The sequence below is a fragment of the Chiloscyllium plagiosum genome, unplaced genomic scaffold (assembly GCF_037043375.1).
Source record: "Chiloscyllium plagiosum isolate Xiang-an unplaced genomic scaffold, Cpla_swu_hap1 HiC_scaffold_3, whole genome shotgun sequence".
Classification (NCBI taxonomy): Eukaryota; Metazoa; Chordata; class Chondrichthyes; order Orectolobiformes; family Hemiscylliidae; genus Chiloscyllium; species Chiloscyllium plagiosum.
Genome location: NW_028270141.1, coordinates 136770822 through 136786519, shown reverse-complemented (window position 1 = coordinate 136786519; position 15698 = coordinate 136770822). Strand labels below are relative to the sequence as shown.

General features: G+C 42.2%; 1 protein-coding gene across 2 annotated transcripts in view; it reads right to left on the bottom strand.

Moving 5' to 3' along the window:
- Positions 1 to 15698, bottom strand: part of anapc1 (anaphase promoting complex subunit 1) — a 214837-nt gene that overhangs the window by 62731 nt on the left and 136408 nt on the right. For both annotated transcript variants that reach the window (XM_087983726.1, XM_087983718.1), the window contains exon 35: positions 5700 to 5776. In XM_087983726.1, the coding sequence (XP_087839852.1) occupies positions 5700 to 5776 (77 nt within the window). The remainder of the gene's footprint in view (positions 1 to 5699; positions 5777 to 15698) is intronic.

The following is a 15698-nucleotide window of genomic DNA, read 5'->3' as shown; positions in this document are numbered from 1 at the left end:
GATGTTTCAGTAAAAATAGAGAAGACAGTAAAGGCTGGGGGGGGGGGATGCATTTTAAGTCAAGGACAGTATTACGGTGGCAAAAAGGGCATTTGTGGACTTGTCTACTGAGGCAGTATGGGCTGAGGTTAAAAACAAGAAAGGAGAGGTCACCTGTTGGGAATTCTCTATAGGCATCCGAATAGTTCCAGATGTAGAGGAAAAGATAGCAAAGATAATTCTGGAAAACAATGAGAGTAACAGAGTAGTTGTTATGGGGGACTTTAACTTTCCAAATATTAATTGGAAATACGATAGTTCAAGTACTTGAGATGATTCAGTTTTTGTCTAATGTGTGCAGGAGGGCTTCCTAACATAGTACGCAGCCAAGCCAACAAGTGGCGGGGCCACATTGGATTTGGTACTGGGTAATGAACCTGGCAAGGTGTTAGATTTGGAGGTAGGTGAGCACTTTGGTGATAGTGACCGCAATTTGGTTATGTTTATTTTAGCGATGGAAAGGGAGAGGTATATTCCGCAGGGCAAGGATTAATACTGGGAGAAAGGCAATTATGATGCGGGTAGGTAAGATTTAGGATGCATAGGATGGGAAAGGAAACTGCAGGGGGTGGACACAATTGACATGTGAAGTTTATTCAAGGAACAACTACTGCGTGTCCTTGATAGTATGTACCTGTCAGGCAGGGAGGAAATGGTCGAGCAAGGGAGTTTACTAAAGAAGATGAATCTCTTGTCAAGAGGAAGAAGAAGGCTTATGCTAGGATGAGACGTAAAGGTACAGTTAGGATGCTTGAGAGTTACAAGTTAGCCAGGGAAGACCTAACGGAAGAGCTAAGAACAGCTAAGATGGAACATGAGAAGTCGTTGGCAGGTCGGATCAAGGAAAACTCTAAAGTTTTCTACAGGTATATCAGGAATATAAGAATGACTAGAGTAAGATTAGGGCCAATCAAGGATAGTAGTGGGAAGTTGTGTGTGGAGTCTGAGGAGATAGGGGAAGCGCTTAATGAATATTTCTTGTCAGTATTCGCACTGGAAAAAGACAATGCTGTCGAGAATACTGAGATACAGGCTACTAGACTAGACTGGATTGAGGTTCACAAGGAGATAGTGTTAGCAATTCTAGCAAGTGTGAAAATAGATAAGGCCCCTGGGCTGATGGGATTGATCCTAGGATTCTCTGGGAAGCCATGGAGGAGATTGCCGAGCCTTTGGCTTTGATCTTTATGTCGCCATTGTCTACAGGAATAGTGTCAGAAGACTGGAGGATAGCAACTGCTGACCTCTTGTTCAAGAAGGGGAGTAGAGACAACCCTAGTAATTATAGACCACTACTGTGGGGAATCTTATCAAACGCTTTACGTTTGTTGTGGGTAAAGTGTTGGAAAAGGTTATAAGAGGTAGGATTTATAATCATCTAGAGAGGAGTAAGTTGATTAGGGATAGTCAACGCGGTTTTGTGAAGGGTAGGTCGTGCCTCACAAACCTTATTGAGTCCTTTGAGATGGACAAAGCGTGGACAAAGCATTTGATGTGTGTAAGGATTTCAGTAAGGTGTTTGATAAGATTCCCCACAGTAGGCTCTTGCACAAAATACGGAGGAGGCATGAGATTGAGGGTGATTGAGCAGTTTGGATCAGAAATTGGTTAGCTGTAAGAAAACACAGGGTGGTGGTTGATGGAAAATTTTCATCTTGGAGTACAGTGGTGTGTGACAAGGATCTGTTTTGGGTCCACTGCTGTTTGTCATTTTTACAAATGACCTGGACAAGGGAGTGGAAGGATGGGTTAGTAAATTTGTGGATGACACTAAGGTCGGTGGAGTTGTGGATAGTGCTGAAGGATGCTGCAGGCTACAGAGGGACATAGGTAAGCAACAGAGCTGGGTTGAGAGGTGGCAAATGGAGTTTGATGCGGAAAAGTGTAAAGTGATTCACTTTGGAAGGAGCAACAGGAATACAGAGTATTGGGTTAATGGTAGGATTCTTGGTAGTGTAGTTGAGCAAAAAGATCTCTGTGTCCGTATACCTAGATCACTGAAAGTTGTCACCCAGCTTGGTAGTGTTGTTAAAAAGGTATACGGTGTGTTAGTTTTTATTGGTACAGGAACTGAGTTTCGGAGACATGAGGTCATGCTGCACCTGTACAAAAGTCTAGATTAGAGTGGTGCTGGAAAAGCACAGCAGTTCAGGCAGCATCCGAGGAGCAGCAAAATCGACGTTTCAGGCAAAAGCCCTTAATCAGGAATAAAGGCAGAGAGCCTGAAGGGTGGAGAGATAAGTGAGAGGAGGGTGGGGGTGGAGAGAAAGTAGCATAGAGTACAATAGGTAAGTGGGGGAGGGGATAAAGGTGATAGGTCGGGGGGAGGGTGGAGTGGATAGGTGGAAAAGAAGATAGGCAGGTAGGACAGGTCATGGGGACAGTGCTGAGCTGGAAGAATGGAACTGGGGTGAGGTGGGGGAAGGGGAAATGAGGAAATTGTTGAAGTCCACGTTGATGCCCTGGGGTTGAAGTGTTCCGAGGTGGAAGATGAGGCGTTCTTCCTCCAGGCGTCGGGTGGTGAGGGAGCAGCGGTGAAGGAGACCCAGGACCTCGGCAGAATGGGAGGGGGAGTTGAAATGTTGGGCCACAGGGTGGTGTGGTTGATTGATGCGGGTGTCCCGGAGATGTTCCCTAAAGCGCTCTGCTAGGAGGCATTCAGTCTCTCCAATGTAGAGGAGACCGCATCGGGAGCAACGGATACAATAAATGATATTAGTGGATGTGCAGGTAAAACTTTGGATGTGGAAGGCTCCTTTAGGGCCTTGGATGGAGGTGAGGGAGGAGGTGTGGGCACAGGTTTTGCAATTCCTGCGGTGGCAGGGGAGGGTGCCAGGATGGGAGGGTGGGTTGTAGGGGGGCATGGACCTGACCAGGTAGTCACCCACCCCCACTCTCCTCCCACTTATCTCTCCACCCTTCAGGCTCTCTGCCTGTATTCCTGATGAAGGGCTTTTGCCCAAAACGCCGATTTTACTGCTCCTCAGATGCTGCCTGAACTGCTGTGCTTTTTCAGCACCACTCTAATCTAGACTCTGGTTTCCAGCATCTGCAGTCATTGTTTTTACCTTACTGCAGCTGTACAAAAGTCTGGTGTGACCACACCTGGAGTATTGCATACAGTTCTGGTCACTGCATTATGGGAAGGATATGGAAGCTTTGGAAAGGGTGCAGAGGAGTTTTACTAGGATGTTTCCTGGTATGGAGGGAAGGTGTTATGAGGAAAGGCTGAGGGACTTGAAACTGTTTTCATTAGAAAGAAGGAGGTTGAGCGGTGACTTAATTGAGACATACAAGATAATCAGAGGGTTAGATAGGGTGGTCAGTGAGAGCCTTTTTCCACAGATGGCGATGGCTAGCACGAGGGGACATAGCTTTAAATTGAGGGGTGATAGATATAGAACAGATGTCAGAAGTAGTTTCTTTACTCAGAGAGTAGTAGGGGCATGGAACACCCTGCCTGCAACATTAGTAGACTCGCCAACTTTAAGGGCATTTAAATGATCATTGGATAACCATATGGATGAAAATGGAATTGTGTAGTATAGATAAACTTCAGACTAGTTCCACAGGTTGGCAGCAGGACCTTGATCAGCTGGTGAGAGGTCAGACAAACGACAAATGGAGTTTAACGTAGATAAGTGTGAGGTTCTGCAGTTAGGAAAGTCAAATCAAGGTAGGAATTTCATGGTGAATGGTAGGGACAGAGGAATCTTGGAGTTCAGGTTCAGAGTCACAGGTAGGCAGGGCAGTGAAGGAGGATTTTGGCACACTGGCCTTCATCAGTCAGGACACTTGAGTATAGAAGTTGGGAAGTTGTGTTGCAGTTATACATGATGTTGGTGAGGCTGCACTTGGAGTATTGTGTTCAGTTTTGGTCACCTTGCTACAAAGGATGTTATGAAACTGGAAAAAGTGCAGAAGAAATGTACAAGCATGTTGCCTGGACTTAATGGTCAGAGTTATGGGTTGGACAAGCTAGGACTTGTTAATGTTAGAGCATAGGAGACTGAGGAGGGACTTTACAGAGGTGAATAAGATCATGAAAGGTGTGGATAGGTTGGGCAATTGAGGATTACAGGGCATCAGTTTAAGGCTAAAGGGGAAAGAATAAAAGGGAACCTGACGGGCAACCTTTTTATACAAAGGGTGGTACGCATATGGAATGAGGCATCCGCGGAACTTGTTGAGGCAGGTACATTAACAACATTTAAAAGGCATTTGGACAAATACATGAAGAAGAAAGGTTGAGAAGAATATGGGCCAAGTACAAGGAAATGGTGTTAGCGTGGGTGGACATTTTTGTCGACCAGTTTAGGCCCAAAGGCCTGTCTCCGTGCTGTAGGACTCTACGACTCGGAGTAAAAGGCTGAAAAATGTTAATATGTATAGGAATTTGGCTGTTCCTTGCCAAGAAATCACTGAAGGCTAACGTGCAGGTGCAGCAAGCTGCTAAGGCAGTTAATGGAATGTTCGTGTTTATCACAAGAGGATTGGAATACAGGAATAGTCAAGTCTCACTTCAATTGTTTCAGAGTTCAGTTAGACTGCACCGTGTACTAAGTGCAGTTTTGGTCTCCTTACCTCAGAAAAGAAACTATTGTCATAAATGGAAAGTGACAAAGGTTCACCAGACTTCTTCCTGGGATTGGCAGGGAGTAGGGGTTGGATAACTGTCCTGTGAACAATAATTGGGCAAACTGGGTCCTGTATTCTCTCAACAATGAGAAGTGACCTCATTGAAGCCTATAAAACAGTGGCAGGGTAAATGTAAGCAGGGTGGTTCTCCTGGTTTGGGAAATCTAGAACCAGGAGGCACATGTTAAAAATAAGGACAAAGCCATTTAGGATGCAGATGAGATTTTGTTTTCACTTGGCAGGTTCTGAATTTTTGGAATTATCTACCCCAGACAGCTGTGAAAGATCAATTTCAGTATTCGATCAGCCACGATCCTGTTAAATGGGGAAGCGAACTTGAAAGGCTGAATGGCCTACTCCTTGCTGGTATTCCTGATGAAGGGCTTTTGCCTGAAACGTCGATTTCCCTGCTCCTCGGATGCTGCCTGAACTGCTGTGCTCTTCCAGCACCACTAATCCAGAATACTCCTTGCTTCAGTGTGACTCCAGAAGTTAAATTAAGTATATTAATCATACTTAAATTTCATTAGCTTGTGTCCCCAGTGGATTAGCCTGGCCCAATGGATTATTGCTTAGGTTACATTACCACTATCTATCAGTATTTTAATGATGTCGGGCAAAGGACAAATATAAGCTGAATCACAGAAGATTGTGCTGCTCCTGCTCTTTCTCGAAACAAGTGTAGTCTACAGGATCCTGACAGAGTTAACAGAGCCTTGGTCTAACATGTCATTAGAAAGTCAACAGCCCCAACAGTGCAGCACTCCTTCTCTCGGAACACTGCAGTGCCAAAGGGTGGTACCCATATGGAATGAGCTGCCATGGAAATTGTTGAGGCAGGTATATTAATAACATTTAAAGGCATTTGGACAAATACAGGGATAGGATATACCTTAGTATCTGGAACTGGCTTGAATCCAAAATAAAACGCTCTGACTCAGATGTGAAACTTCAACCATGACCAACATCGACATTTGAAATTTTATTTTAAATAAGTAGAAAAGCCTAAATTTAAACCTTACCGCATGGTTTGTAAGTCAACATCATCAGCTACTTGCCCATCCATGCTGTTTAATGATGCATTGTTCTGTCGAACAATCTATAAAAAAACAAGTGCCAAGTATTATATTGAGGACAAGGATGCAACACTCTCCCCAACACAGCTAAAACTTCTTCACAATGGAAATATTATACTCCACAATTAAATGTCTTTGCACTGGAATCCAAAATTCCTGCTGCATTCAGGTGTGTAACCCAGAAGGCCATAAACTCCTGTTTGTTCAAGTATTATATTTGTAAACCAAAACGCACCAATTCTGACACCAACAACAATCAAGAAGCTCCACATAATGCAGGAAATGCCAAAGTGGGCTACTTTGTCCTGGATGGTGTCAAATATCTTGAGTGCTATTGCAGTGACATTCATTCAGACAAGTGGAAAGTATACTGTCACAGCCTTGCTTTGTGGAGGGTGAACAGTACTTGAGGAGCAAAAAGATGAATTACTATGTCTGTAGAATTTCAAATCTCAGACCAACTCTTATAACTACAGTATTTAGATGGTTGATCCAGTTAAATTTCTGGTTGATGACTAGAAATTCAACAATAAAATGCCAACAAATGTCAAGGAGAAATGGGTAGATTCTCCCTTGTTGGAGATGGTCACTTATTTGGTGGATAATGAAATACTCAACAAGTGGAAGTAGTCTAATGAACATCCCAATCCTAGCCCTCAGTGCAAAAGCCTGGGTCAAAGCATTTGCAACCATCTTGAGTCAGGAGTGATGAGAACAGATTCCCAGCATCAAAGAGACCAAACATCAGCAAATTAGATTCACTCTATTGTAACTTGAGAAATGTCTAAGAGGGTTGGATCCACTAAAGAAAATAGTCCCTGACAATATCCTAGCTTTAGTGTGAAAGATCTGTACACCAGAACAGCTCTCCAAACCAATTCTGTTTCAGTAGAGCTACAACACTTGCAACTGTCTGGCAAGGTGGAAAATTGTCAGAATATCTCATTCATATCCTGCAGGACAAATCCAATCCCGTAATTTATCACCCCATCAGTTTTGTCTCAATCATCAGCAAAGTGATGGAAGGTATGCAGTTAAGAAATAACAAGGGGAAGACATCGAAGGTGGGAGCAGTCTATAGGCACCTTAGCAGTAGCTATACTGTTGTGTGTAGAACGACAGCATGTAAAGACGGCAATTTTTAATCATGGGTCATTTCATTCTTCATGTCGATTGGTAAAAACAAATTGGCAAAGTTGGCAACAAGGGAAAATTCTTAGAGTCTATTTAGAATTGATTCCGAGAACAACATGTTGTGGATTCAACCAGGAATCAAGCTACTTTGAATCTGGTCATGAGGCAGAATAAATAAAGTAAGGCATCCCAGAGTAAGACATCACCAAGGCAACATTGAGCATTCATTTTGAGATTGAGAAGACTGGATTGACAACAACTGTGTTAAATTTAAACAAGGATAATTACAAAGGAATGGAGGGAGGGCTGGCTGGAATGGGCTGGGGGAGAAGTTACATTGTAAAGTTAGTTGAGGAACAATGACAGATGTTTAAGAAAACAGTTATGGCCTACAGCAAAGATCGATTCCAGTGAGACAGAAGGATCTGAGGAAGGGGGTCATGGTTAACCAGGGTAGTTAAGGATATCATCAAATTTAAAAATAAAAAACATACAATGTGGTAAAGATCAGTGGCAAGCCAGACGATTGTGAAAGTTTAAAAAAAAACCACAAAAAAAACCAAAAGAATAATAAAGAGGGAGAAAATAATCTTTGAGGATAGCAAGTCATTCCATACAGACAGTAAGAGCTTTTCCAAATAAAAGGCAGCAAGAGGCCAAAGTGAACATAAGTACCTTACCAGTGAGAGATTAGGAAATAATAATGGGAAACAAGGAAATGCGGAGGATGATGCTTTTTTAAATTCATTCATGGAATTTGTGCATTAATAATTAAATAAGCATTTATTGTCCATTCTGATTGTTCTGGAGAAGGTGGGTATGAGCTTTCTTCTTGGACTGGTGGCAATCCTTGGTATTCAGGAATACCTGGAGTGCTGTTCGGAAGGGAACTTCAGGAATTTGACCCAGCAACAGTGAAGCAATGGTAATATTATTCCAAGGAAGGGTACAGTGCGTTTCCGATAGGAACATGCCTGTGATGACATTTCCATGTAGCTGCTGCCCTTGTTGCAGGGTTAACAGGTGGTGTCAAAGAAGATTTGATACTTTCACATTGCTGCCATTGCATGTTGGTGAAGGGAGTGAGGATTGAACTGGCTGAATGGATTGTCAATCAAGAGGGCTGCTTTATCTTGGATGGTATCAAGTTTGTTGTGTCATTGGAGCTTAGGTGGAGAGCAGTCCATCACATTTCTGACTTCTGCCTTGTAGCTCGTGGACAGGCATTAGAAATCAGGAGGTAAAGGTAGGTGCCACAGCATTTCTATTTCTGCAGGCACAGTACAGACATGGTCAATGCTGACCCCAAGATGCTGATAGTGGGGCATTCAGCGAAGGTACGCCATTGAACATCAAGGGCCGTCAAGTCAGGCACTCTCTTATCTGAGATGCTCATTGCCTGCCACGTCTGAGTCCCTTTCCCTGTAGTCATATCCTTTAGCTCCTGACCACTGACAAAATCACAAGACTCTTTCCAAAGTACGGAGTTGCATTGGTCTTCAGTAAATTGTCAAGGTGACCTTTCTCCTCCCTAATGTGCATCAGTATCAATGGCTCAGCCTCCAGCTCCCTGACCTGGAGCCAAAATGATTGCAACCATAATTTCAGATGTGTTTGTCTTAGATCAAGCTGGAGTTCGGCAACTCCTACATTACACAATCACAGAACAGCAGTTGCCCTGCCAACTTTATTGTGTGTTATATAATTAATAATTCTTTCTTAGACAGCACCTTCAAAACTCCACTATCATCAACAAGGACAAGACCAGTAGGTACACGTGACACACCACCAACTGTTGCTGGCCTCCAAGCTTCTCAGCATTGTAGCTTACAATCATATCACCATTCCTTCACTGTCACTCGGCAGTGACAGTGCCGAGTCACTGATCCTACAAGATCCTACAATTCCTTCCCAAATAGCACTGTGTGTGTTTGCCTATACTGAATGAACTGCAGTGGTTCAAGCACCTTATCTCTGCCTTCTCATGAACATTAAGGATGAGGAATAAATGCAGGCCTTGACAGCAAGACAGGCACCCAATGAATTAATTAAAAAGAACAAACACCAAGGACAAAGCAGCATTTGTCCCCACTGTAATCTTCTGCATCAAAGGCTGAAGGAATCAAAGCCTGAGGTTCCTGCTAGTTAGAATGTAATGTTCCGATTGACTAATCCAGATTCAATGTTAACTGTGTAAGAAACCATAATTTGCATCATACTGATTGTCTCGCAAGGTAACAACAAGGTCAGTTAAAGCAAAAATTTCACTGAAACAAACACATTTTGCATTTGTAATAATGAATGCAGGAAACAGGACATGAGGGTGCAATAAAGAGTGGAAGAGAACAACAGAGATAGGTAAAGGCAATGGGAGAGTCAGAGGAAAACAGAGGCAGGAAATAGGTGAGGGATGGATAGAGTGAAGACTTCAGAAAGAAGGGAATAAAAGGGGAATAAGGTAGAAGAGACAGAGGAAGAAAATTAACACAAAAAATGTGCGAGTGAAAAGGTTGAAGATAAAAAGAATGTGAATGGGTAAGAAATAGCAAAAGGTGGCAGAGACATTTTGAGGCACTTGTGAACTCACATGTAAGGCAGGTGCCATGACTTATTTGATGAGTTTGAGGGACATAGATTTGATGAATCTCTTAAGAGTGAGATCAATAAGTGCATAGTACGCTCCCACAAACAGCAACCTTGACAGTTACAAACTTTTAGAAATTACAATTAAAAAGCATTTTCATGCAACGACTTCAAAACTCTGAGGTCTAGAACTCGAGCATAGAAAAGTACAGCACAGAACAAGCCCTTTGGCCCACGATGCTGTGCCGAGATTGAATCCTAATGTAAAATATAGTAACTTAACCTATGCACCCCTCAACTCACTGCTATCCATGTGCATGTCCAGCAGTTGCTTAAACGTCCCCAATGACTTTGCTTTCACTACCACAGCTGGCAACGCATTCCATGCATTCACAATGCTCTGCGTAAAGAACCTACCTCCGATGTCTCCTTTATACCTTCCTCCTAAAATCTTCAAACTATGACTTCTCGTACCAGTCAATCCTGCCCTGGGGAAAAGTCTCTGACTATTGACTCCATCTATTCCTCTCATTACTTTGTACACCTCTGCCTAAACGAACTGTGAGGCTCACTCACTGGAGAAAAGCCACTTGCTTAGAGAGAGGTTGTGGAAGCTCTTCAGTTTCATGACCTTGACAGCTGTCCTTATTCATCAGACAAATTTACTTCTCAGGTTCTAAGCTTTGAAGTAGAATTTCCATTTCAGATATAATCTGATCAATTAAAACACGGAGAAGCCCTTGCTTCATTCTGCCTTTACACCCAAATGTGCGAGTGTTCTCCATCCTACTTGCCTGTGGGAAGACACAGTGTCTTAGAGGTCTACATGGCTTAAGGGAAGTCTGTCACTGCAGTGATAGCACCTGCTGAGTTTAAAACATTGTGCAAACCTTGTAAAATGCCTCATCATACTGAGAAGACAGGTCATTAATTACTTTGCCCAAAACTCAACTCTCCACCGACGCATATTCTTGCTTTTCCTTTTGACAATAAAGGTTGCTCACAATTAGTCACATTCCAGTGCACCTTAAAAGTGCTATGCAATGGAAGAGCATCATTGAGATTTCCACTCTACGTGGGTGGTCATTAAACAAATTAATAGTTCAACTGCAGAATAAGTAAATGGGTGCACTGGAATCTTCCTCAGTCTAAGTGATATTGTACGAGAATCAATTTCCATTGCGCTGAAGTAAACAAAATGTGTCACTGGCTATTACATAAAAAGGCTTATCGATTCCAATATCTACTTCACTCCAAGTACTGTTTGATGTCTGTCTGAAGACTACATTAAACGAGTTTTCTTCTTTCAGTGATAGAACATCCGGGCAGTGGCGGAATATTTGCCATTTACACATTACATGCTTTTCCTTTCAATGAGTAAATCAGGTAGCTTCTCCATTTCAGCCCACACCCCACCACAGTCACGAATTATGTTCTGCCCTGATGAGTTAATAACTACCCTGTCAAATGGAAAACCCCCTCAATATGCCTGCTCGGTTTTAGAGGTGACAAACAATTGACTCCATGCTTGGTTCACTGCGATGCTGGAAGTGTCCGCCCCTCATGGTGTTGCTGCATTATCCATCACATAACATTCAGTCAAAGCTGACTGCTTTCCTCTCAACTGCTAACTCTCCCCAAACAGTAACGCAATGAAGTAGTTTTAACTTCTTCCATCGAGTTTCTCCACCAGGTAGGTTTTACGATCATATTCATGCTCCATAACGTTTTTCCCTTGGTTGCACTGGTGCAAGGACAGTAACATTATTATTGTTGGCTGAGTAATGAGCATATCCAGATTGAAGTAACTCACTCCCGGACCCTGGAGTTGGTGATCTGTCCTGCCAAGAGAGGCCAATCCATCACCGACATAGTGAAGGCTTTTTTAAAATTCACGTGTGGGATGTGGGTGTCACCGTCTGGCCAGTATTTATTGCACATCCCTATTTGCCCTTGAGAACTTAGTAGTAAGCTGCCTACTTGAACTGCTGTGGTCTACTTGCTGAGAGTTGATCTTCAATGCCATTAGGGATAGAATTCCAGGATCTTTACCCAGTGACAATGAAGGAACGGCGATATATTTCCAAGTCAGGATTGTGAGAGGCTTGGAGGGAAACTTGAAAGTAGTAGCGCTCCCATGTATCTGTTGTCCTTGTTCTTCTAGAAAGAAGTGGTCCTAGGTTTGGAAACTGCTGTCTGAGGTTCTTTGGTGAATTTCTGCAAAGCATCTTGTAGATAACACACCGCTGTTACTGAGTGGCAGAGGAGGAGGGAGCAGATGCTTGTGGATATAGTGACGAGGAGAAAGCGAGGATTGCAGATGCTGGAGTTCAGAGTTAAAAAGTGTGGCGCTGGAAAAGCACAGCTGGTCAGACAGCATCCGAGGAGCAGGAGAGTTGACGTTTCAGGTATAAGCCCTTCAACAGGAATGTGGCCACATTCCTGAAGAGCTTATGCCCATAATGTTGACTCTCCTGCTTCTCGGATACTGTCTCACCTGCTGTCTTTTCCAGTGCCACACATTTTGATTCATGGATGTCGTGCCAATCAAGTGGGCTGCTTTGATAGTATCAACTTCTTATGTGTTGTTGGAGCTGTACTCATCCAGGCAAGTGGGGAGTGTATTCCATCACACTCTTGACTTGTACTTTGTCGATGGTGGATAGGCTTTGGAGAGTCAGGAGGTGAGTTACCCACCACAGCATTCCCAGTCTCTGACTTGCTCTTATAGCCACAATTTAGGAAACTGTTCAGGCTTATCTCCTGGCTAGTGTGCATTGTCTTGGTGTCACTACTGTAGAGAAGAGGAGGTAGGTGTGATTGACTCTCAATTTGGTGTGCTCAGTTAAATTGCTATTGCTTTTTATTGAGTTTGGACATGACATAGCAGCAACACCAAGTGACAGTTTGCTGGTAATTGTGGAGCCCAGTTATGTGAAGGGATTTACAATCTATAGTGTCCCATTATTGATGCTGATACATAGCACTATGGAAATGTGCTAGACCATGGCATTCCTAATGCTGTCTCCTCCTCGGGATGAGAAAATCTACTAGCCATGGCACTGAGCATTTGATATGGAATGCATGCGCAGCCAACACCAGAAAGGGACTGTGACAGTGACTCTAACTTAGTTTAGTCTGATCATACGTTCTACAGAGCCATGGAAAATAACCACTTGCATTTATAGAACATCTTTAGTCCCACCACATTTTACAGGCAAGGTATTCAAGGGGCCACACAAAGGCAGGTAATCAAAAGCTCACCTACAAAGAGGGTCTTAAGGAGTAACTTAAAGAGGACAAAGAGAGGGAGAGAGAGATAATTCCACAATTTACAACTTTGAAAAAGACACAGACAACATTGATGGAGCAGCAAGTAGCAATGACAATGGTGAAAAACTAGCACTGCAGATTCTTATCACAAAAACAAAGCACTTGTGATTGACGGACAGTGTTCTTGATCCCTGGGGATAATCTACAGATCTTCTAGTTTATTTTTAATGAAGTTAGAAAGACATATCAGCAGTTTTAGTGAGCTAAAGCACCATAAGGCTTCAAACTTCCTTATCTCTTTTCACCATCAACATATGAAAGCAAGGTGCAGTTTGCAATCAGCATATCAAGAGAATATTTTGGTTGTTTTTGGGGTTATCCAATTTAGAAGATCCTGTGGCAGCTCAACAGCTTTCTACCTTTGGAGAGAATAGCTGGATAACTTCTGAGCTAGGTGGTAATCTACTGAACACTGCATCCAGCATAACATACATTGTCATCAATAATAAACACATTTAGATGCAGACGTAGAGTCACTGGGGCACAGGTGGTGGTCAATTGGTCCATCTAGTCCATAATCAATGGAAGTATGGCTAATTCTTTAGAACACCAGAGGAAGCTGCAAAGCGTTCAGCGCTGTAAACAAAATGGATGCCACCCCAAAAAGAAGGGGCTTTAAGATAGAAATTCAAATAAAGGAGGAGGCAGAAAGTTATATGTGTCTAATGAAACAATCACAGCAAGTGGAACCTCTTTAGTACTGCTGCTAGTCATAGAGGGAATGTGAATGTGAGAGGGAATTAAAGCACGGTAGACTCAGCCAGAGTAATGAAGGTTTCAGATTCAGTTACAGCTTTGGAGGTGGTCACAGTGTGGGAGGAGTGGGATCGAACTCCAGAAAGTTGACATAATTTAATTTTGAGACTTGGCAGAGTTGGTAGTGAATGGTGGACAATGGGGACTGGGATGGTAGACAAGTGGCACCATGTGGTATAGGATAGATGGGCCAGATATCCGGTCAAAACCATAAAGGTGGCATTCACAAGGTGCAAAAAATCTACATTAGTCTCTTGGGACACCATTCACCAATGGAAGCTTGTTAAACACTGATGCAACAATGTGACATATTTCTTTTGTCATATTTTCTGTGAATAACGAGGTCAAAGCCAGACATCTGAGTAATAAATAAACAACTTGCATTGAAAGGCTTATTTAAGGTTGTAAAAGATGGCAAGGCATTCCACAGAGGTTGGGAATAACTAGGGAGACACCAAAGGCAACTGAAGGTTGCAAATACTTGAAATATTTTATTTCAAAATATGATAAGCCATCGACGATAGTCACAACAAAATTTGAGATGTTTTGACTAATTTAGTGAAAAGGTAGTCAATGAAGCATACTGAACACAGGATTAATGTTCAGACAACCATAGTGAATGAGGAAGAATGCAACTGAGTCTCAATAACGAGATGACAAGAGAAACATTGTCTCAGCTCATCCCCAACTAATAGTGAGAACGTTTATTTTAACCGACAATAGATGAAACCGACTACTGCACACTGCAAAAGCACAGTCACAGTTTATGTCATTAAGGAAATCTTCAGTTTAGAAGGCAATATTAAAAAGTGTCATCTGTCATCACTTACTGGATGACTATTCAAACGTTTGCGTTTAATATTGTAAATTGAACCACAAGGTTGTTATGCTAACGAAGTTGATGACATACTTCAACTGTAATAAATCTATTTATGCATGCTACTGTATATTGCAAGTTGTAAGATTACAAAATGAAGCAATTGTTTGGCCAATAATGCAGGGTCCTTCCAGCAAATGCTGTAGAACCTGTGCTGCTCTCAATCCCTGGAGGTCGCAATAAAAGTTAGATGCAGAACATAAGAACTACATCAGATGAAATAAATATTAATCAACTGACTGATTTGTTTTAAAGGTCATCAATGTGAATGTCAACTCAGTTTTCCTCTCCAGTTACTTCCTGATACATTGTGTGTCCCCAGGGTTACCCACTTTTAGCTCAGATTCCAGATTTCACATTTTGCACAAGTTTCAGGTTATTAACAAATTGCTTTTTTTCATGACCTTCGCTGAGATTTTGTGGTAAAAATAACTGAGACTAACATGCTCGCAATTCTTAAACATGAAAACGCCAGTAACTTTTGGCATACTCAGTAATTAGGAGCTTGCTGCCTTAGATGCCTTGTTCCTTTAGACTTCATAACATTGAATCTTTGTCAAAAGACTCACCTTTTAAACACACAGAACATGCAAAGTTTCTATATTTACTCACTCAACACATTAGAAAAAAACTAACAGTTTATTTTGGTGCAAGTGGACTTTTAATGGCATGATAAGTCTTGACCAAACTCCACTCTCTGAAAATTTACAAGTGCAAAGTTTCATTCTTACTGATATTAACTATTGTGGAAATTTAAAAGAAAAACGTATTGAATTTTTAAAAAAATGCTTCAACTTTTTCTTTTCACCTTCTACACTCCTCTATTTCCCTTTCTCTAGAAGTTGGATTTAATTAAATTTTCTAACCAACAATTCACAGTTCAGGCTGCTCCTTCAGAATTATTAAATCTATTTGGCTAATTACATGCACTGTTGCTTGTCCTGTTAACAAAGACTCCAGGGTCCCTGTCGAGGGAAACACACAAACTGATTTTTACTCACTGCCAGCATGAGGAAATAAGCTCACAGCAAACCTGCAGGAACGTTTTATGTGCAATGACAGTTGCTGCCATTCAATCTACAGTGACCACAAAATCTGGATCTATGTTTCTGCAATGCACTCATGCCTGTAATGTATCGGTTTCCTTGGTTCTCATGATTCGTTTCTGATTTCCCTGCACTGCAAATTCAGGAGGCGTCTGAGGCACCTGACTTGTAAAAACCTTGCTTCACTGAATTTGTCCTTGGATGATCGATGTAATT